This window comes from Chiloscyllium plagiosum, unplaced genomic scaffold (genome assembly GCF_037043375.1).
Source record: "Chiloscyllium plagiosum isolate Xiang-an unplaced genomic scaffold, Cpla_swu_hap1 HiC_scaffold_15, whole genome shotgun sequence".
Taxonomy (NCBI): Eukaryota; Metazoa; Chordata; class Chondrichthyes; order Orectolobiformes; family Hemiscylliidae; genus Chiloscyllium; species Chiloscyllium plagiosum.
The window spans coordinates 37,674,721-37,697,047 of NW_028270153.1; the positions used below are offsets into that span (position 1 = coordinate 37,674,721).

Genomic DNA, 22,327 nt, shown 5'->3' on the forward strand with positions numbered 1-22,327 from the left:
ATATTCCCTTAATGTTTGCATCCACAATGTAAAAACCTGTATTAGACACATTTATGTAACTTTCTTGCCAATTAAAACATTTTATGGGAGAAATGACGTAATTCTAGGTGTGCATTACTACGGACCCTGTCCTTAACACCGTCTATCCTGGATACAGCATTGCATGATGACCTAATAAGTCTTATTAATCTTAGTTTTTTTTTAAAGCTGTGACCTAACACTTGTCATTCCTGTACGTGATTCATTTCTAATGCAATCCTAATTCTGCTGTGAATGTCTCTTTTGTTTAAAGAAGTGAAGACCATTGCTGTTGCAGCTAGCGTGTTGCAGTAGCAGCAGCTGCAAAGATTATGTAATTTTTCTGACTGAAGGAAGTGCCTTCTCTGTGGTCTTGACTGAATGCTGGACAATAAAGTATTCTGCTGAACATTTTGAGGCAAACCATACTTGTTTAATGCTTTATTTTTTTGTGTCAATATAAGATTGTGTGATGTTTTTAGTTTTCGTCCCTTGCCCATAAACATAGATTTTTATTTACCACACTCTGTGCCCTAAAGATACCATGCTGCGTTGTCATAGAGTTTGAGGTGGTGGATTGAACACTCTAGTCCCCTCTTTTACCAATCTGAATGATTTAACAACAGTTCTAATGTAAAAATCAAGGCTCGTTAAGTGCATGTTTTAAACAGAAACAATGCAACAGCTAAAAAGAGAAAAAAAATCTGAATATCAGGTGCACTAGTTTTCATCAACTGAAGACTAAGCTGCATGTGCAACAACTTGTGTTAACATTGTGCCTTTAAGCTAATAAGATGTTCCAAGGTACTTAGTAGGAGCATTAACAAACGAATAATGATGAAATTAGTAAGACATTGGATAGATGATCAAAAGCTTGGGCAAAGTGGTAAACTTCAAGAACTGTGTTAAAATAATATTAAATTGTTTTGAAATGTTGAAGTCAGTCAAGGCATTTATAAAAACATTCAACATGGTACAGTGCATCACAGATGTGTATCAAACAAAATAATTGAAGGTGTGTTTGCCAGTGTTGGCCCAATGAAAATTTTGATTGCAGAAGATGCCAGACTTGTAGAAGTTCAGAGATCTTGGAAGCATGTGAACCTAAGGAAGGTTGGGGACATAAAGGGTGAGGTGTGGTGGTATATGATAAACAGCATTTGAATTTTAAAATTGGTTCCTAATTTCCAAATGACTTTATATGAGCATGGGTGATAGGAAAATGGGATTGGGTATGATTTAGGATAAAGATAACAGAGGTTTAGATGAATTTAACTTTACAGACGGTCCAAAAATATGTTAATGTATTTTATCATCTCACTGATGAAGGAACTTTCTATGGAGGTTATGCTACTGATAGCTGATGTTTTCATACATTCCTGACTAATATGAGCAATTATTTACTGTAGTATACAACATAGATTAATGGGGAAAGTGAGGACTGCAGATGCTGGAGATCAGAGCTGAAAATGTGTTGCTAGAAAAGCGCAGCAGGTCAGGCAGCATCCAAGGAGCAGGAGAATCGACATTTCGGGCATGAGCCCTGAAGAAGGGCTCATGCCCAAAACGTCGATTCTCCTGCTCCTTGGATGCTGCCTGACCTGCTGCGCTTTTCCAGCAACACATTTTCAACATAGATTAATGCCAATGGCTTTCATACCTAATGACTGTATGCAGTTTAGGCTGTGGGCCTCATTCTTTTTTACATGTGGTATGCAAGGTTGTCTCCATTTTCTGTTTATCCTCATTTATGTCAAAGGTATTTCAGAATGTTTACGAACAGAATATACTTGTTACTTCAGCAATTAAAGTAATCTAAATTTGGTTCTGCAGATTGTTTTATTTGGGGAAGATTGAAGCTTTTTCAGCAAATCTTGCAACTTGTCACTTTCTTCCTTCTGTTCTAAATATACACAGGCAAGTTGCATTCAGCTGTTGTGTGTTTGAGTACATTCAGTTGTGTACTTCCACATGTACTGCCAAAGATATTCTGAGTGGGTATTAATGCAAGAAAAATATAGCGAATAATTAGACAATTAAACTTGCAGCTATTTTGTTGTATATTACATTGTCTTGTACTTGGAGTTTGTAAAATGAAATAACATCCAACTATGCATGATACTGAATGTGTTCAATATTTTTCTTTGCCAGGGTTCAAATTTGACAGATATATGCACTGAGCTGCTTCAGCAAGGACCTTTATTAAAGATCTCAGCTGGAAATATTCAGGAGCGAGTGTTCTTTTTGTTTGATAACTTGCTGGTATACTGCAAAAGAAAGTCAAGGTATGTCATGACTTGGATCAATTCAAAGGCATCCTAAAAAGAATTGCAGTTACTGACTTTGAGCCTCAATTAATTTGGTTAGAATTAAAAACTTGCAAACCTCACCATTTATTCTGGGCATCACAACTTTGAACATACACCATCTTCTTGGAAGTATAATAGTTGGTGAACAATGTTTGTCAAACTGAGTGAGCACAACCTATTCTCAGCCAAATGTGTATATTACGTGGCCTTCCAATCTGGAAATGCTTATTTCAAGGAGAAATGAATCTAGATAATTGTGGGAATCAATGACCATTAAATGCATGTTGAAAATTGGTAAACCTATCTATGAAAGGCAATCTTGTGCTTTTCTCCTTGATGAAATTGAAGTGAATCATACCTAAGGAAGGAAACTGGTCTCGAGTCTTTTACTGAAAAGATTTGGAAATGAAAAGTAATGATTTCCCTACACTTCTGTAGTGCTGATTTGGCAGTTATTCTAAATCTGTTCGAGATGAACTTTGGTGTACATCACTCTTTCAAATGCTTTTATTTGTTGCTTTGTAGATCTTAATGTAAAATATTAATACTTTGCCTGCAGCAAGCTGATGAATACACGTTTCTTAACATGCACAGGAAGTATAAGTATGGAGTATAAATGAGATAAACTTGCTATATAGAAAATTTTTAAATGTTACTATAGCTACAGGTACATACAATCACACTGTAACTGTTGAATTAAACTAAACTTGAATTGGAAATGCCAACATTTTACTTTTAGAATGGTCTGTAAGACACAAGTATGACAAAAAATTTCGTAACAGACTTTAGTAAAATATATGAACAGAATATTTAAGGGTAGGTGATTAGGATGATTTTCTGACTTCTGTTAAATTCCAGAAGAAGAGTAGTTGCTGGTAAGGCTGTTCTGTAAGAAATTATATGGTACAAATATTTCCTGCTGAGTTTGATTGACTAAATGGCAATAAGAGATGGATTGTTGACTCATCAGTTCAAATCTAAGCAAGGTATTGTGTTATTATTAATTTGTTCAATATTAATGTTTTGGACTTGCATGTAGTTTAAAAGTAGTCGTTTCAGTTGCTCAATTTGTTGTAAAGTTGAAGTAAATTTGGAACACAAGGACAAAAGTGGGAATTTTGGTCCCCTCAACTCTCAAGGCAGCTCTATCTGCCCATTTTTCTCCATATCCCTTCATCTTTTCACTGACCAAGTTAAATATGTATCCCGCTTTCAAAGCTTGACTTACTTCACTCTCTAGAAAAGGTATCCATACTATTGTCATCATTTGAGTGAAGGTGATGTTTGGTTTATTTATAAGTCTAAAGATTAAACTTGGAAAACTGTGTTCTGTTAGAAATGCTTGTTTTCCCTTTCTTTAGGGTGGCTAGTAAGAAGTCAACCAAGCGCACCAAATCTATAAATGGTGCCCAATACATTTTCCGTGGAAGAATCAACACCGAGGTAATGGAAGTGGAGAACGTTGAAGATGGAACAGGTATTTTACCTGCTAATGTTTTCTTCTATTGTTCCCCTTCTGAAGGTGGAAATGATTGTTTGCTGTAATACATTTCTATGTATTTTTGTTCTTTGGTATCTCCCCCAAATAGCTGTTATTTTATATAGATCTTTATCAAATACCCTAAATGGCAGACTATTTCACTGCAGAAGATTTCATTTCTGTTTAATTCTCATGTTAGTTGATGCTGACACATACACATCCATCAAGGGCTTGAGACTACTATTGGGTGCTTAAAACATAGCATCACTTTTCAGCGGCTGTTTATTTGCGGATTGGCGGTAAGCGTTTGGCAGTTTGGGAGTTGTGTGGAAGCCCAGTTTTCACATTATTTTCCATTTTCAAGTTTCAAGCTGCAGAATTTGACTTTGTAATTGAATAATATGACCTTATCTTTACATCCTGTGTTAGCTTTTCCAGCTAGTATTTCTTCAGTTAAATGCTCAGTCCAAATATTGAAGACAAATCAAGTGCGGCTTAAATAATTAATTAGTTTCAAGGGATTTCTTCAGTCTGGTAGAGCTTGCCATTAATATTGCATTCTATACTTTAGGAGGAAGGGCAATGTTTTTCTCATCCATTTTGATTGAACCATTAAGTGATTAAAGATTTGTTTGTTTTTCTGAATCAAGACTCTGCTCTTCCTATTTATAGTCGAAAGGTGACCAAACAATTGAAATTATGATCAACTGTGACAAATTTCATGGTTTAACTTTGAGTTAATTTGCTGACATGTTCATACTTGAGTTCTTGAAACTTGTATAGCAAATGAAGCAAATTAATATTATGGCTTAATTGCTTGAGGAGAGAGTGAGGTCTGCAGATGCTGGAGATCAGAGCTGAAAATGTGTTGCTGGAAAAGCGCAGCAGGTCAGGCAGCATCCAGGGAACGGAAGAATCGACGTTTCAGGCATAAGCCCTTCTTCAGGAATGAGGAAAGTTTCCTCATTCCTGAAGAAGGGCTTATGCCCGAAACGTCGATTCTCCTGTTCCCTGGATGCTGCCTGACCTGCTGCGCTTTTCCAGCAACACATTTTCAGCTGTGGCTTAATTGCTTGCTTGGGAAGGTAAGTTAACTGCTAAACTGATACAAATTCTTCTTAGCATTTTAAAAAGTGATATAGTCAAAGGAGAAAAAGGTTTCATTGCATTTTGGGTAAGATATTAAATGATTCACAAGTTGCCAGTGTCTTGAAAAATTTGAACAGGAATTAATTTTTGGGGTTAGATTAGTTTAGAATACCTGATCGGCATAAATGAGTTGGACCAAAGGGTATGTTTCCATGCTGTTATGACTCGATGTCCAGAGGAAGCCACCTGTTGAAAGGTTTTTCTAATAAGTCTGTAATTATGTCCTATATCAATATAAATAACTGCAAATCTTCTGTTTCTCTCACAAATGTGAGAGATTTTTTTGCCACATGCTTATTTCTTCTTTGCTCAGTAAATGTGAGCAAGACAAAAAACAAACTCGGAGCATGGGAGCTTAAGATTTAGATGAAAAACATTTACAGCGCGCGGTGCCCGCATATGTGTTTTTCGTGAAGTGTTCATTTTCCCTTTGTGATCTGGATATTTGAATATTCATCCTAAATTGTCATTTGAACATTGTGAGTGAATGTACGCATTCAGAATTGGTCAGATACTGGGTCATTTTATTTATTTTGGTGTTCAAGGTTTATCTTGCTTAAGAGCTAGTAACTGTTTTGGCATTAGGTAACCTGTGGAATTTATGGTAGTGTTTCTTAGCTTTTTCTTTCTCTCCAGAATTCAGCATATCTACTTAAAAATTACTTGTTTAAGTTGCAAGTTAATTTAGAGTGCTTTTGATTACAGGGCATGTTAACCCAGAATCTACATGAAAGCTGCCAGCATGGGGTGGGATTTCGACATCTCTTAGTTTCTGACCATGGAGAAATTGTTTCTGTTGTTCTGAGAGTGTAGGTTAGTGATTGGAGAGAGATAAAAATGTATCATTAACTGTTCCCACTACTGGCAAACTCTTCTTGTGGAGCAAATGTGGGCTTGATATTGGTAAGGCTCTGCTAATAAATAAACCTCATGTCTCTGGCAGTTGTTGATTCTTAACTAATGCTCATAGCAATAAGTGTAATATACAATATTACATTATTCATTTTACCCCCTTTGAATATTCGTTTGCTCAGAAATAAATGAATCTTTATGGTGTCTTCTGTCATGACTGGCAAAAAAGTTAACTGCCCATTGCACGAGTACAAGAAAGTTGGCATCAAGCAGTCAAATCCCTGCTTGATGTGTCTGCTTGTGTTGAGGAAAATTACATTTCATGGTTATATCCTTGTGTTCCCTAACTAGCTCTGTCTATCTGTTTGCAGCTGATTACCATAGCAATGGCTATACTGTGACAAATGGTTGGAAGATCCACAACACGGCTAAAAATAAGTGGTTTGTCTTAATGGCCAAAACTGCTGAAGAAAAACAGAAATGGTTGGATGCAATTCTAAAGGAGCGAGAACAGAGGGAGAGTGAGTAATTTCTAATCATCATTAATGTTTTAACATAACAGCAGTATCGTCATGCTTGCCCCACTTAATGAGCCATTTGTAAGTTATTGATAGATGGCACACATAACTCATTATTTTCTTTTGTATTCAGCCAATGTTTTCAATGTACTTTTTGAAAATTTTGCAGTATCATTATAGTGTGGAAGGAGGCCATTTGGCCCATCGTGTCTCTCTCCAAATGAGCAACCCACTTTGTGCCATTTGGCTGCCTTGTTTGTGTAAGCCTGTATATTTTTCCTTCTTTTTTAAGTAAGCATCTAATTCCCTTTTGAATGCCTCAATTCAACCTGCACATTTATTCTACATCCTGTCATGAGTTTGGAAAAGTTATTCCCTACCTACTCTGTTCAGACTCTTCATGGAGTCAGACAGCATTAAAACAGACCTTTCAATCCAACCCAATCCATGCCAAAATTCTGTACTATACTCCTCACAATGCTTCTAAGTTGTGTATCATCCAAGTGTATTAATGATCTGATACAGAATTCTGGTCATTACTATCTGTCAGGAAAGTTAACGACCCTCACACTGACCCCTGAGGAACTACACTACAATGCCCCCTCCCCCAGCCTGAAAAATACCTATCAACCATTACTCTGTTTCCAATCCCTCAAAACATTCCCTATCCATGTTGCTATTGCCCCTTTTATATTCAATGCACTAAAACATTCCCCGCAAGTCTGTTGTGTGGCACTATATCAAACACCTTTAAGACAACACACCATTTGTGTTGCCGTCATCAGTTCTCAGCCAGCTCTTCAAAAAACTCTTTCAAGTTTGATAAGCATGATTTATCTTAAAGAAAGCTAGCATGAATTTCTTAGCTTACCCACATTTTCCCAAGTGATTATTAAATTTGATCTGTAGCAGCAGTGTGTGCCAACTACAAGATGCACAGCAAAAATTTACGAACGCTCCTTAGAAAGCACCTTCCAAAAACACGACCACCACCAATTAGAAAACAAGGGCGGCAGGTATAGAAGAACACCACCACCTGCAAGGTCCCTTCCAAGCCACTCGCCATCCTGGTATGGAAATATTTCACCGTTCCTTCACTGATATTGGGTCAAATTTTTGGAATCCCTCCCGAGTAACATTATGGGTTTCCCTACAGCAAGTGGAGTGCAGTGGTTCAAAATGGCAGCTCAGCACCACACTTTCAAAAGCAACAGATAGTCAATATATGCTGGCCCAACCAATAAAGCCCACATTCCACAAGGAATTTTTAAAAATACTTCCAAAACCAAAGGGTCAAAACTGTTTCTCTCTCCCTATGTGCTGACAGACCTACTGCATTTTTGCAGCACTTTGTTTTGATTTCAGATTTCTAGTATCTGCAGTATTTTGCTTTTTAGTTGGGGTTAAACTGACATGCCAATAGTTTCTGAACTTATCTTTGCACAATTTGTTTTAAACAAGTATGTAATGTTTGCAATTATTCGCTCCTCTGGGACACACTCTCGCTTCCCTCAGCATCTCTTTCGGTCTTATCCATTTCCTCCTTTGTGTCAACTTTGATCCCGCTAGTGTTTAAATTACTTCCCCTTCTCCATGGCCTAGGTAGCATCATCTTCCTTGGGGATGACAAATGGAAAGTATTAATTTCATCCCTCAGCTATGCTGTGTTCTTCCATGTGCAAATCCTGATTTTGGTCTCTTATTATTGTTCTTCAAATTGCTCCTTTTCCGACTCTTCTACTGTTTGTTGTCTAAGATGACTTTGGATTCCCTTTTATACTGGCTAACACCCTTTTGTCACACCCCCTCTTTGCTTCACTTTGCTTTTTCATCTACCCTCTGTGCGTCCTGTATTCAGTCTGATTCACAATTGTATTTTCTACCTGGTAACTACCATAAGCACACTTATTTAAAATCTTTTTGTTGTCCAAGAAGCTTTGGCTTTATTTGCTAAACCTTGACTCTTCTTTAAGTACCTTTTCTTTAAATGTAGCACATTGTTCAACTACTGTTTCTCCTGCCAATCTTTAACTCCAATTTATTCATCCCAAATGCATTCTTATTATTTGTTTATTATTTTTACTATGGATTGTTCTTCATCCATGAGTAGCTTTTGATGTCCTGATCATTTGACTCTTAAATTCTCTGATGCTGCTACTTGCCCAGGTCGACCAAGTAGCATTTCATTCTCAAGAATCAGGCCCAGAAAACCTTTTTTTTGTTTGAATGGAAACATACTGCTGTAGAGATTTTTCCTGAACATATTCTAAGAATTGTTGCCTGTCAGATCCCTTCACATGGCAGATTTTGAAATATATATTTGGATAATTGGAATTGTCCATTATAACTACCATATCATTTTTGTACCTCTCTGGAATTACCTTTTAATTACTTATTGGCAGCATGTAGACAACACCGAAAAATGTAATGGCACCTTTTTTGTTCCTTAGTTCCAGCTAAATGTATTTTATGTTCAACCCAGGTGTGAACATCCTCTTTTTTCCAACACTGCAATCCTGTCCATCGTCAATAATCCTGTCCACTCTTTTCTTTCTTTTCCTAACTTTCCTTCACACCCTGTATCCAGAGGACACTCAGTCCTGCCCTTTCTTTGAAACCAGTCTCTGAGGGTCACAATATCGTATTTCAGTTCGACAATCTGAAGCAATAATTCACCAATCTTATTGACCACAATCCATGTAGGTGTGCACATTAACCCTAATTTAGATTTCGATTGAGGCTTTGATCTGTATATCTTTTCAAATCTCTTTTGCTAAAATTCCTTTGTTGAAGTTGATGTTTTTCTCAAGCAGTTAAATCGCTTCAAGTTACAACTTTAAAATGTGTTTTTTATGTTTCGAGGTTCTCTAACCAGGTAAATTATTTTGATGATTGAGTAGGAGGTGAGATGCTGTTCCCTAAACCTGTGCATTATAACTTTGGAAATGCTTCCATTTCATCATTGGAACCATTTTGATAGAAATGGTCTATATTTGGCCACATTTGCATCACAAATCTGTTTTGCAGGATTTGCATTTTCACAATCATAAAACTATTGCACATTAGTACAAGTCACACCTGTTGGAGAACAGTGATATTGTTCATTGATAATGTCCTGCCTTTTAAATTACAGTGGCAGGATATTGGTGACAATATAATCACATGAATCTTGGATATTCCATAAAATCTCCAAATGTAATCAGGGCGTGGCTCTTGGTTTTGAAGAATGGTTGTCAATAGGTGGAGTAGAGATTGTTGTAACGAATTGGATTCCCAGTCATGACAAGATTATGAATGTATTAAAAAATTACTGCTAGTTTGTGGCATAGGAATGGTTCATGTTACTGTAGAACAGCTATGGGACTGCCTTAGAAACTGGGAGTTCGAAGGCCGTGGTGGGAGACATATCTGCAACAGCACGATCAATGGTTGCAATTGTCCATTTTTCTGGCTGACAGAAGAATTTTCTTAAGAGTGGGTAGTTATTCAGATGCACTTTGTCCTTTCAAAATCAATTTTGGTTGTATTAATGAATTAGTGTCTTTCCCAGTCAGACAAATTGGACCTTTCAAACTCACAATGTTAGGGACTAGTCTATTTTAAAGTCATTTTATCCTTTTTTTTAAAATCATCAGAAGAGTTTCTGAACTGACCTTCAAATTTCAAATATGCCCAGAGTATCTAAAAGGAACTTGAAAGATTTTAAATGATTTGTAGATTGTTGTCAGAGCCTCTGCTCTTTTCCTCTCTGCTTCAGGATCCCAGGATGCATGTCAGCAAGAGCTAGTGCATTTTCCATTTTTGACTTTTACCGATTTATTTAGTACAACTTCCCAGTCAAGAGCTGTCCCCATATTAATACCACAGAACACCAATTCCCCGCTCATTTGTCTTCTGGCTTTTTATCAGGCAATGTAAACAAATTGACCGAGACTTTGTGGCTTTGTACTGGTGCCTGCTTCAAAAGTACTTCATTGCTGTGAAATGCTTAGGGACATTCTGTGATTGTGAAAGATGCCATACAAGTGCAAATGTTTTGTTTTAAGTTGCTCCTTCTCATGTTATTACACTCCCACCGACAAAGACACTCTTGTAAAATTATTTTCGATGTATTGTCAACACTGTTCCTACAACCTCTGTAGGAAGAAGCCATCTTACAGTTTCCATCTGTCTGTCACTGCTTTGTTTATAAAAATCATTTACAGTTAGTATTTGACAGAAAACTTGCAGATAACATCAGCCTTCCTAATTTGTTTTTGCTTGTCCGTAATCTTTTGTACACTTGAATTCATTATTCTCTTAGTGACCCTAGATTTGCCTTTTGATTGTTTAAATATGGCTGGGCAGCTGGGGTTTGCAGTGCAGAGTGACACCAACCTCACCAGCTGAGGTTACCATGAAGGATTCTTCTTCTCAACCTCTCCCCTTGCCTGAAGCATGGTGACCCTCAGGTTAAATCACCACCCGTCATCTCTCTCTAATGAGAGAGAGAGAGAGAGCAGCCCTATGGTCTGGTAAGACTATAGCAACTTAATTCTTTTAATGAGTTTCTCCATGTGTTTCAAATACCCGAGCTTTTGCTGTATCTCCTTTAGATGTGGGAATGTTTCTTGTTTTCTCAGCAATTTATTTGTTACAGCTCTCTTTTCTATTTTATTTTTATTCTGGTTAAATTATAGAAATCACAAACCTGTGTAAATTGTACATTTCATAACAATCGGATATCCGAAATTACTTGACAATTGCTTCTTGAAGTATGACCACTGTTATGTATGCAACAGATTTATACACAGCGCAGTGATAAAAGACCAGATTTTTTAAAAATGGTTTTGGTTTAATGATAAATTGGGTGGGGTGGATTGAGGAACCAAAAGTAGCTTAGTAGATACTCAGAGGGTTTTGCATCGAATACAGTTTCAGAATAGCTCATTGTCTAAAATTTCATTTACTGAATGTTAAACTGAAGTGTCTGTCAATAAGAGTGCCACTTGCATGTCATTTCTGGCAACAGTTTTGGAAAACAGCAGCTCCACATTTAACTATGTATACAACACCAGGGAAGTTCTGTCAGAACCTATAAAATCTGGCCTCCCATTTGCTTTGCATTTTCAAGTATACAGTATGGTTTAATATTGTATATTTAAACAAACAGTGTGAGGACTCTGAAGAGAGGAACCAATCAAATGAAAGCTAATGGACTGGAGGTCTGTAAAAATGATTGAAAACATCTGGAGACTTCAATGCATATATAATATAGACTGTTCATTTTCCTCCAGTGTTTGCAAATCACAAATGTTCTTGAACAGTGAGAATTTAGAAGACTATTGCACAAATTGCCAGAGTTAATCAATTAACTTCTTAATGGAAACTGGACCATATGTGTTTTGATGAGATCAAAATTTGGCTTTCCAACGTAAAATGGTTTCAGGTTGGAAATATTATCCAGCAAAAAAAAATCAAGTGTTTGAAGTTCTGTTCCCACCTGGGATCATTTTGCATTGGGAAACTGCACACACAAAGGTTAGCTAGGAAGCAAAGATCGGATAAAATGCTGCATTTGTGTGTGGCTAAAAATGCTGTATGGTCCTGATTTATCAGCTGTGCCACCAATAGTCATTGAGATTGTGAAGCAGGTTCTTGTCTGAGTAAAATACTTAACTTAGTTTATTTTGAAAATTAAGTTGAATTTTTTTTCTTTTTTTCTTTTTGCATCTGCAACCATTTAAAATGAAGCCATTATTATAGGTGTGCTAATGAACTGTATGATGTGTGTGTGTGTGTGTGTGTGTTTTGAAGGTTAATGCAGTCCATCTGGAATCGGCCCTGCAATTACATCAGTTATTGGTGTATTCATTGAATAAACTCATGCAGCATGTTTCTACAAGTGCGCCAACAGTAACTTGCACTTACACAACATTTTTAAGAAAGGTGCCAAGTTTCAGTGGTTGTGTAACGTAAGAAATTGGAGCAGGAGTAGGCCATTTGGCTCCTCAAGCCTGCTCCACTGTTTAACAAGATCATGGGTGACATCTCTAAGGCATCAAATCTTCTTTTGTGCCAGCTCATCACAGCCCTCAATTGCGTGATATTTCAAAAAACTATCCATTTCCATTATAAATACATTCTGTGATCTAGCCTCCATATTTCCCTGAGGTAGACAATTCCAGACATTCACTATCTTCTGGGTGAAGAAATTCCTTTGCATCACCATTTTAAATAACTGTCTGCTTATCAAGATTCACCTACTGGCAAAAACATTGTCTCAACACGACCCTGTCAAACTCCCTCATCAACATTATAAAGCCTCATTCTTGTAAATTCTAATGAATAAGGGTCTGAACTCTTCTACCATTTTTGATAAATCAACCCCTTCATTAGATGAATCAACCTGGTGAATCTCTTTTTCTGAATTGCCTCCAGTGACAGTACAACTTTTCTCAAGTATGGAGACCAAAACGGTACACAATACTCCAGGTGTGGTCTCACCACCACCGTGTACAGTTGCAATAAGACTTCTCTATTCTAAATTCCAATGCCCTAGCAATAAATGCCAACATTCCATTTGCATTCTTAATTACTTGCTGCACCTGGATCTTAGGTTTTTGTGTTTCAGATCCTTTGTGCTGCACTCTTTGGAAGCCTCTCGCCATTTTCAATTGTAATGCCTTCTGATTCTTCTGACCAAAGTGCATGATGTTACGTTTCGCGACATTAAAGAACATATGTTGTGTGCCTGCCCACTCACTCAACTTATCTCTATCTCCTTGCAGATTCCTCATGTCCTTGTTCCATTATGTCCACTGACGTATTTTTGTCTCATCAGCAAATTTGAATACATTATACTCTGCCCCCCCCCCACCCCAAGTCATTAACGTAGATAGTAAACAATTAAGGCCCTAGGCTGATCTATGTAGCACTCCACTGGTTACCTTTTCCTAACCTGAAAAGAGACCCATTCATTCTGACTCTGTTTTGTATGTTAACATTAGCCTCAATCCATGCCAATACTTTACACCTGTACCATGAGTTCCTATATTCTGAAAAGAAATAGTTTGCGTAGCCCATTATTGAATGCTTTTTTTGGAAATCAAAATATACTGCAGCTACCAACTCTCCATTATCAACTCTGCTTGGTATAATGTGTCAAAAAGTGTAGTGCTGGAGAAACACAGCAGGTCAGGTAGCATCCAAGGAGAGGGAGAGTCTACATTTCTGGCAGAATCTCTTCATCAGAAATGTGGGGAGAGGCAGGGTGCCCAAGGAGGCTGGGAGATAAATAGGATGGGGGGGGTGGGGGTTGGGGGGAGTAGAAGGTAGCTTGGAAGGTGTTACGTAAATGAAGGTGGAGGGGTAGTGATAGTGATAGGGTGGAGCAGATGGGTGGGAAGGAAGATGGACAGGTAGGACATTTCAAGAGGGCGGTGCTGAGTTGGAGTGTTGGGTCTGGGGTAAAGTAGAGGGAGGGGAGATGAGGAAACTGGTGAAATTGATATTGATGTTGTGTGGTTGGAGGGTCTCAAGGTGGAAGATGAGGCATTCTTTCTCCAGGCATTGGGTGCTTGCTGTAATACTCAAAGAACTGAAGGTGATTTCCCGAAACGTTGATTCTCCTGCTCCTTGGATGCTGCCTGACCTGCTACGCTTTTCCACCAAAACATTTTCAGCTCTGATCTCCAGCATCTGCAGTCCTCACTTTCTTGCAGAAAGAAATGCCCATCAATTACCTGATCGCTTTCCTGCCATATCACACTTGCATTCTGATAAGTAGAAACAGGTTAAAAGGGTTGCACTGTCACCAGTTTCTACCTCTTGCCAGTGCTGCCGTTCTCCCACAGGTCGACTATTTTTATGATATTGCTGTCCCCACTCTCTCCTGTTGTTTCAGAAACTCCTGTCCCGGTTCTGTTTTGTGCTGTTTATGAAACTGTTGCCTCTGCTGCCTCTTGCACTGTTTCAGAAGAACAGGTCCCTCCTCTCTCTCACTCTATTTGGTGCTGAGGACTGTTTCTGAGTCCCACTCGTAGACATATGAGCGATGACCAAAGGTAAAGTTTGTTAAATGTAACAAGTCATTTTTGCAAAGAGTTGTTCTGATTGGAAACCTGTTTTTTTCCTGCAGCTGCAAATGCCTGTTTTGATTCACTTTGTTCACTTAGGTATTTCTCCTGATGTATTTCTTTCCTCCTCAAATAATTTTTGTTTCAAATTTAATAGCTGAGAACTCTCAAGTACTGTGCAAAGGTACAGTGGTTTAAAGTTGTTCCGTGTTCCTACTTTCTATCCGCTGAATGCATGTAATTTTTCATGTAATGCTATTAGCAACACTGAATTTCATCTGGTATCCCTTTGCTATTCAATCTATCAGATTTCTTACAATGCTAATTTTTTGCTAGTCTCCACAAGGGATCATTTATTTTCTGAAATTATTAGACGATAAGTGTTATTAGATTAGATTAGATTCGATTAGATTACTTTACAGTGTGGAAATAGGCCCTTCGGCCCAACAAGTCCACACCGACCCGCCGAAGCGCAAACCACCCATACCCCTACATTTACCCCTTACCTAACACTACGGACAATTTAGCATGGTCAATTCACCTGACCTGCACATCTTTGGACTGTGGGAGGAAACCGGAGCACCCGGAGGAAACCCACGCAGACACGGGGAGAATGTGCAAACTCCACACAGTCAGTCGCCTGAGGCGGGAATTGAACCCGGGTCTCTGGCGCTGTGAGGCAGCAGTGCTAACCACTGTGCCACCGTGCCACCCCAATAACTAAATAACAGTAATTTACTGGCATGTTTTCCCCAATTGTATTACATTCTACAAGTTTGCTTTAATTTTTGAAGTACTTTTATTTGTTGGACTGGCTTCAATATTTGTGGTTGTTTACTTAAAGTTGTGATTGCATGTTTGACCAATCTGATGGCATTCCTTTTGTATCTATTCAAAACTTCAAGTTGGAGTAGTAAGAGATATTAGTTGTATTTTACCTAGAAAGGCCTCTCAAAACTTTACTAACAAAAAGCAAATGACTTGAGCAGAGGGTGTTAGCATTGGCAAGCACTGCATATGTATACTGTTTAAATAGATATTTGGCCATAGTCTTTTGTTAGGAAGTCTGTTAATGATTTTGTTTTGACTGTTGCAACTATCTTCAGTGACAATTTTAAGTAGATTGCATATGGTCTGCTGGCCCATGTCAAAGAATCTGTTCCAAACAATGACATTTCGAATTGAATGCAATTTGCAAATTTGTTCTTGTGGTCCGGGTATCATTACACATTTCTTTTTATTCATTCATGGGATGTGGGCATCACTGGTTCAGTCAGTATTTATTGCACATTCCTAATCATCTAGTGGACAGTTCAGAGAATTAACAAAATTGCTGAAGGTCCGGAGTCATATGTAGGCTATTCCAGGTAAGGATAGCAGATTTTCTTCGTGAAATGGATTTTTAACAACAATCAACAGGTATTGGTGAACATAAAGTTCTCGGTTATTAAATTTGTAAGACAAATTATTTGAGTCTGACATAAATGCATTGGGAGAAACACATATGTCTATGGAGTGAATCAATGCAGGCATTTGCACCTGCAGGAAAAAAAATGGGTTTCCAATCAGAACAGCAGCTTCTTGCAAAAACGTCTTGTTACATTTAACATTCGATCATCTTTTATAGAATTCACATTTTACCTTCTGCCAACGTGGGACTTGAACCCATATACTGAGTTTCTGAACAACTCGGTCAGTGACAGAAGCACTACACTGCTGCTTTCCTCCACTGAATCATTCTTCAGTAGAGTTGAGAACTGAAGATCTAATCTGGCAAATTTGTTTGTAGTCAGTGGTCAAAGTAGAATTTAGCACCTTAATGTTATGTCTACTCTAGCCTGGGTTGAGAGCTTAAGCATCCTAAACAAGAGTAGCCTTAGAGCAAGGAAAAACTGGTCAAATTGTTGTCTTGCTCGAAATGCAACAAAAGAAGTTACTGAAGATTTGAATCAGGTATTCCTATGAATTCATTTTAAGATGATGTTGACATTTACGTGTCAAGATTAGGCTGTGGAAGATGATTTCTTTTTGCTCTTGATGAAAAACTTATCTGTATAAAATTAGAATTTTTAATGAATAAAATGGAAATGTCCATACCACATGAAAATTGGTGGTGTTGTCAAAGGAGATAGCAGAATGTAGATCAGGTGGATGTTGGGCAGAGAAATATCAGGTGGAGTTCAATTCATACAAGTGTGAGATGATACATTTTGGGAGGTCAGGTACAAGAGGAAATGAAACTGTAAATAGCTGACCCTGAGGAGCTTGCATCGAAAGTGGGATCTTGGGATGCAAGTCCATAACTTTCTGAAATTGGCAACACAAGTATGTAAGATGGTCAAGAAGGCAGAGGGCATGCTTATCGTCATTGGTCAGAGAATTTGGTATGAAAGTTGGCGAGTTGTGTTGTAGCTGAATAACACTTTAGTTAGGCCACATTGGAATATTGTGTGCAGTTCTTGTTGCCACACTATAGGAAGGAGAGGGTGTAGAGTTTTACCAAGATGTTACTTTCATTGGAGTATGTTAACTATAAGGAGAGATTGGATAAGCTTGGATTGTATTCACTAAAGTATTGGAGGTTAAGGGGCAACCTGATAGAAATATATAAAATTCTGAGAGGCATGGGTATTCAGAGTGGAAAATGTCAAATACATTGGTTTAAGGTGAGAGGGGGCAAGTTTAAAGGAAATGTGCAAGGCAAGTTCTTTACACAGAGGGTGGTAGGTGCCTGGAAAATGTTGCCAGAGAAAGTGGTAGAAGCAGAAACAATAGCATGAGGCATTTAGATAGACACATGAACAGATAGGAAAGAGAGAGATACGTATCATGTACAAGCAGATGGGATTGGTTTAGAATGGCATTGTGGTCCATACAGACATGGTGACCTGAAGGGTTTGTTCCTGTGCTAAACTGTTCTGTGTCCCATTTAGAATTACCTTGTACCTATGAATTACAAATCCCATCCTGCAACTGATTTTGTTGCACTAAGATTGAAAATTGGGTGCCAAATAGAAAATGTAATTATTTTAATATCGTGAAAGGAAAATGATCAAGTACATGAGATTTACAAAAACTACATACATAATTCTAAATTGGCACTCCAGCGATGCTCTCGCTGTCTGTTATGTTTTCAAGCAAATTAAGGTACCTGGTGTTAAAAGAATCAATTAAAAATGTGTTCTGTATCCTCTCCACATGAACTGTGTTGACAAGAAGAGAAATGAGTTAATCTTTTCAAGACTCTCTTGGTTCATAAATAAACATCCGCTGTAATAAATTCCAGCTTCATTGACTGTGGCTGCAACTTGTAACTTTATAACATAGTGTACCCAGTGTACACATTTATATCCATCGCTGAAACCACTGAATTCCATGCATTTCCAGAAAATTAATGTAACATATTATTTCTACGACAGACCCCATCGAAGCAAGTGAGTTCAGCCACAAGGTTTGTGCATTTATAAGGGTTTGCTATTGTCAAGAAAATGAAAACAGTGGAGAACTGTCGAAAGTTCACTTCATTGTAATTAGTTCCCTTTTGCTTTGATCTTTCATACTAAATTGATCACATTGTTGTCGATTATTTGGGAATGGTTTTCCTTGTGCATGTCTTGCTCAGATGCTGGTATTTTCTGAATCTCCATTTGTTGTACCAATCAAATACTGAGACTTATGATTTCAGCATCACTTTATATTTAAGGTGCACTGCAGCTACCATATTATGAAGGCTGTACAGTTGACATCCAAAGTACATTGTGTGGGGGTATGGGTGGGGCTAGGGAACAGCAGGATTCTTGTGTTTTCAGTCTGAGTGATGTGGCACGTTGGAAGGTCATCTGACCAATTTTGTAGCCAGTTCAATTCCTTCAGGCGAACCACAATGCGAAAAGCCAAGAGTCCCATCTTGAAGTGCAGTTCCCTAAGGTTAGGTATTAAGACCATTGCGTTTCCTGATATTTATAAGTGGTTGGCAGGGGATAATTTCAAATTTTGTGGACTACAAAACTTGAATATTGTTAGGAGGACAGTGTAGATTCAAAAGGACACTGACATGTTGCTGGAGTGCTCAGACAGGTAGCAGCTGAAGTTAAACGTAAGTCACCACAGAAATAGTGGATGCACTGGTCATAATCTTCCAATCGACCCTAGATTATGGAAAAATTCCAAAGGATAAGAAAACTGCAAATGGAACACTTATCAAAAAGGAAGGGAGACAATAAACATATAAGTATGGGTCAGTTAGCTTAACATCTGTAATTGAAAAATTGTTGGGAGTCTATTAAAAAGGAACTTTAGCAGAGTATAGTAGTTTTAGCATAGCAGCAGAGCGTTTAGAAGTACATAAGATAATCAAATAGGGTCAGCCTGGTTTCATGAAGGTAAAATAATATCTAATAAATTTATTATAGATCTTTGAAGAAGTAACAAGCAGAATACATAAAGAGGAACTGGTAATACAATATATTTGGACTTTCAAATGGCATTCAGTACTTCACTACAAATAAGATCCCGTAGTGTTGGGGATTGTTAATTAGCATGGACAAATGTTTGGCTACCTAATAAAAGGCAAGCTGAGCCAGAGCATTGTGTACTGGCCTCAGTGCCACACTATAAGAAGGATGTGATACCGTGGACAAAAAGGGTTTGCAAGAATGGTCCCAGAGATGAGAAAATTTGGAGAAGTTGGGTTGCTCTCCCAGGAGAGGAGAAAACTACCAGGGGATCTGATAGAAGTTTTCAAAATCTTGCGGTCTGGACAGGGTAGATAGGGAAGAACTGCAACTGCTGGTAAATGATTGCAAATCAGAATGTACAAATTTAAAATATTTTGTAAAAGAAATAAATGCATGTTGAGAAAAGAGATCTTTTTTGCACAGCAAGTAATTAGTGTCAGGAATGCACTGCCTGGAATTGTGGTGGAGACAGGGTCATTTGAGCTGAAAATGTGTTGCTAGAAAAGTGCAGCAGGTCAGGCAGCATCCAAGGAACAGGAGAATTGATGTTTCGGGCATGATCCCTTCTTCAGGGTCATTTGAGGCATACAAGAAGGCATTGAATGATTGAGTCTATATAAATAAGTGGGAAACAGCAGGAGAGTGAAACTGAGCTAAATTGCTCAGAGAGCCAGTACAGTTATGATTGGCTGAATGAACTCCATCCACACCGTAACAATACTGTGATTCTAAACTCCTTCCCTGCATACCACTGTGCCACTACCTCTGCTGGGTTTGTCCTGCTGGTGGGACAGGGTATACCTGGAGATGGTGATGATAGTGTCTGGTATGTTATAAGGTGAGATTGGATAAGGAGGTCTTCCCAGAGTCACCAAGGCTGAGTTGGCCATTTAGTTTTTAATGGCTTGGTCACTGCCAGGTGGTTCATTCCTTTTTTTGAGACATTTTAGAAGTTTTGCTGTAACTAAATGGCTTGCAAAGCTACTTCAGAAGGCAGTTAGGAGTGACCTACATTACCGTATGTCACATGTGAGCCCGAAAAGGGTAAGGACAGCAAACTTTCTTTCCTAAAGGACATTAGTGAATACGTTGGCGGTCTTCTGAAAGTCAACAATGGTTGAGAGCTGAAAAATGTGTTGCTAGAAAAGCGCAGCATAAGCTTATGCCCGAAAAGTCGATTCTCCTGCTCCTTGGATGCTGCCTGACCTGCTGTGCTTTTCCAGCAACACATTTTTCAGCTCTGATCTCCAGCATCTGCAGTCCTCACTTTCTCCTAGTCAACAATGGTTGCCTTGTTACCATTAGACTTCCAAGTGCAGATTATTTTAAAAATCCGATTCTTCTGTCTGATGTGGTGGGATTCGAAACTGGGTGTCCAGAGCATTACCTGAGGCTCTTGATGTCGAGTCCAGAGACTATGCGATGAACTCATATCTATCCGGTTAGATTTCTAATAGTTTTGCTTATTTTTTCAAGCAGGTGAATGCCTGACACATTTTAAAACTTATCACTTACTTGCTAACTTTCACTGATTCATGTTTCTGAGAAATTGGTAAGAGTTTCTTTATGCTTGATGGGAAATACTCACTTTTTCTCCATTGAAGCAGACCTCAGTCCAGCCTAAGTCCAAAGAACTTAATTGCAGGTTGACAGAGTTCAGGCCGGTTGATTCGGCTAGTGTTGACAAACTGCTGCATTTAACAAGGTTCAATTATGCAGTCCATTAGGACGTGGCAATGCAATATTGGTTTTTGTAGAACAAGGATTTCCCCACTATCTCTTTACTTCTCCCTCCTTTTAAGCCACTTTTAAAGCCTACCTCTGTCTAAGCTGTGGGATACCCCTCCTAAGATCCCATACTTTGGCTGTATCATTTTCTCTTTTAGCTGATTATGCTTCTCTAATGCTTACACGGATGGCCCTATTCCTCTCAGTTCCATTTTTGAGCCATGCAACTTTACAAGTATTCACAGTTCCACAAGAGCCTGACTGGATACCTGAGCAGTGGGTGAAGGTGTTGGACTGTAGCATTGTTATCGTCTCACTGGTTGAGTGTAACTTCATTCTTGGCTTGCAGATTAAGGTTTTCCAGCAACTTTTAGTTTTAATTCTCAATTTTCTTACTTTTTGTGAGCCGTATTGGTTCACCTAGGTTTTCAGCATGAGGAGCAAACCAAGAGAGGGTAATTTGTTTTGTGTTGTGACTTTGTTATGGACATTGAGGTTCAGTTCCACTTACCATGCTTGCTCATTGACTCATGATAAATCAGGTCCTAATGAGCAATTTTAGTACTAAAGCTAACTCCTCTCATCTCTTTCCACCTGCACTATCTTTCTACCAATTATCCATATGCTTCAGCATGGATACTATTTTGAGTCAGAGGAAATGTCTGTATTCCATAACTTGGAGTGCTGAATGATGAAGGGAAACTGTCTGGACTTGATTTTGTTTCAAGCCACTGAATGCAATAGAACCTTTGAAACATAATTACATTCCCATTGTGCAGTTTATTCTTAGGAGGTAGGTGCTGGCACAATGTTGAATTTGTGAAGGGAACTTTACCCTACATTTAATCTACTTGTGCCTTCACATCAGTGCTTGATGAGGCGGATTGTTCTGATCTGTGTTGACGTGCAGTGATTACATAAAATGGAACTGGAAGCTGTAATTTAAAAGAAATGTTCATTTGTATTCAAAGGTTTAAAGAATCCAAATAGAACACTCAATTTATTTCACATTTTTCAACAATAAATGGAGTGAACTACTTCACTGCCAAGAATGTTCTATGAATCAGTCGTGTGATGTTCTCTAACCTTTGATTTCTAGGTCTGAAGTTGGGCATGGAGCGTGATGCATATGTCATGATCTCTGAGAAGGGAGAGAAGCTCTATCACATGATGATGAGCAAGAAAGGAAACCTCATAAAGGACCGGAGGAGAAAACTGTCTGTTGTCCCAAAGTGCTTTTTTGGCAAGTAAGGCAGCATCAATCTTCTTGTCCTATTCATGTAGCTTGAAAGATGATACACTTGATTTCCTGTTGACTTCATTTTGGTTTGCCAAATCAGATATAATTTGATGGGCTCTAATTGCAAAGACATTGCTATCTACTATTTAAGCTAAAACAATTAATAATTTTTGTCTAAACTGGCACTGAATACAAATTGCATGATTTAACAAAACCAGATATTTTCCATTGCATGGTTTTGAAAATCACAATGAAAACAAGTGAATGCTTTCTGGTCTTATTTAATACTTTGCAGCACTCACAGACTGCGTGTTACCTTGGTTAGCTGTATGTTTATCCAGGTCATACCATATTGAACTTTAAATTGTTGGGAAAGTTTGTGCTGTGGTAAACTGTGTTTACATAGTAACTTAAACTTTATGTGTATCCTGATTGAATGTATTCCATGAGATGTGTTTTTTTTCTCCATATCTGCACCATGTTGCATGGTTGGGTTTCTTGTCAGTGGTATTAAATTCA

The 22,327-nt window shown here is 38.2% G+C and overlaps 1 protein-coding gene across 1 annotated transcript in view; it reads left to right on the forward strand.

Moving 5' to 3' along the window:
- Nucleotides 1-22,327, forward strand: part of prex1 (phosphatidylinositol-3,4,5-trisphosphate-dependent Rac exchange factor 1) — a 224,052-nt gene that overhangs the window by 106,229 nt on the left and 95,496 nt on the right. Inside the window, exons 7-10 of the mRNA XM_043710358.2 lie at nt 2,170-2,303; nt 3,689-3,804; nt 6,180-6,329; nt 21,668-21,815. Of these exons, the coding sequence (XP_043566293.2) occupies nt 2,170-2,303; nt 3,689-3,804; nt 6,180-6,329; nt 21,668-21,815 (548 nt within the window). The remainder of the gene's footprint in view (nt 1-2,169; nt 2,304-3,688; nt 3,805-6,179; nt 6,330-21,667; nt 21,816-22,327) is intronic.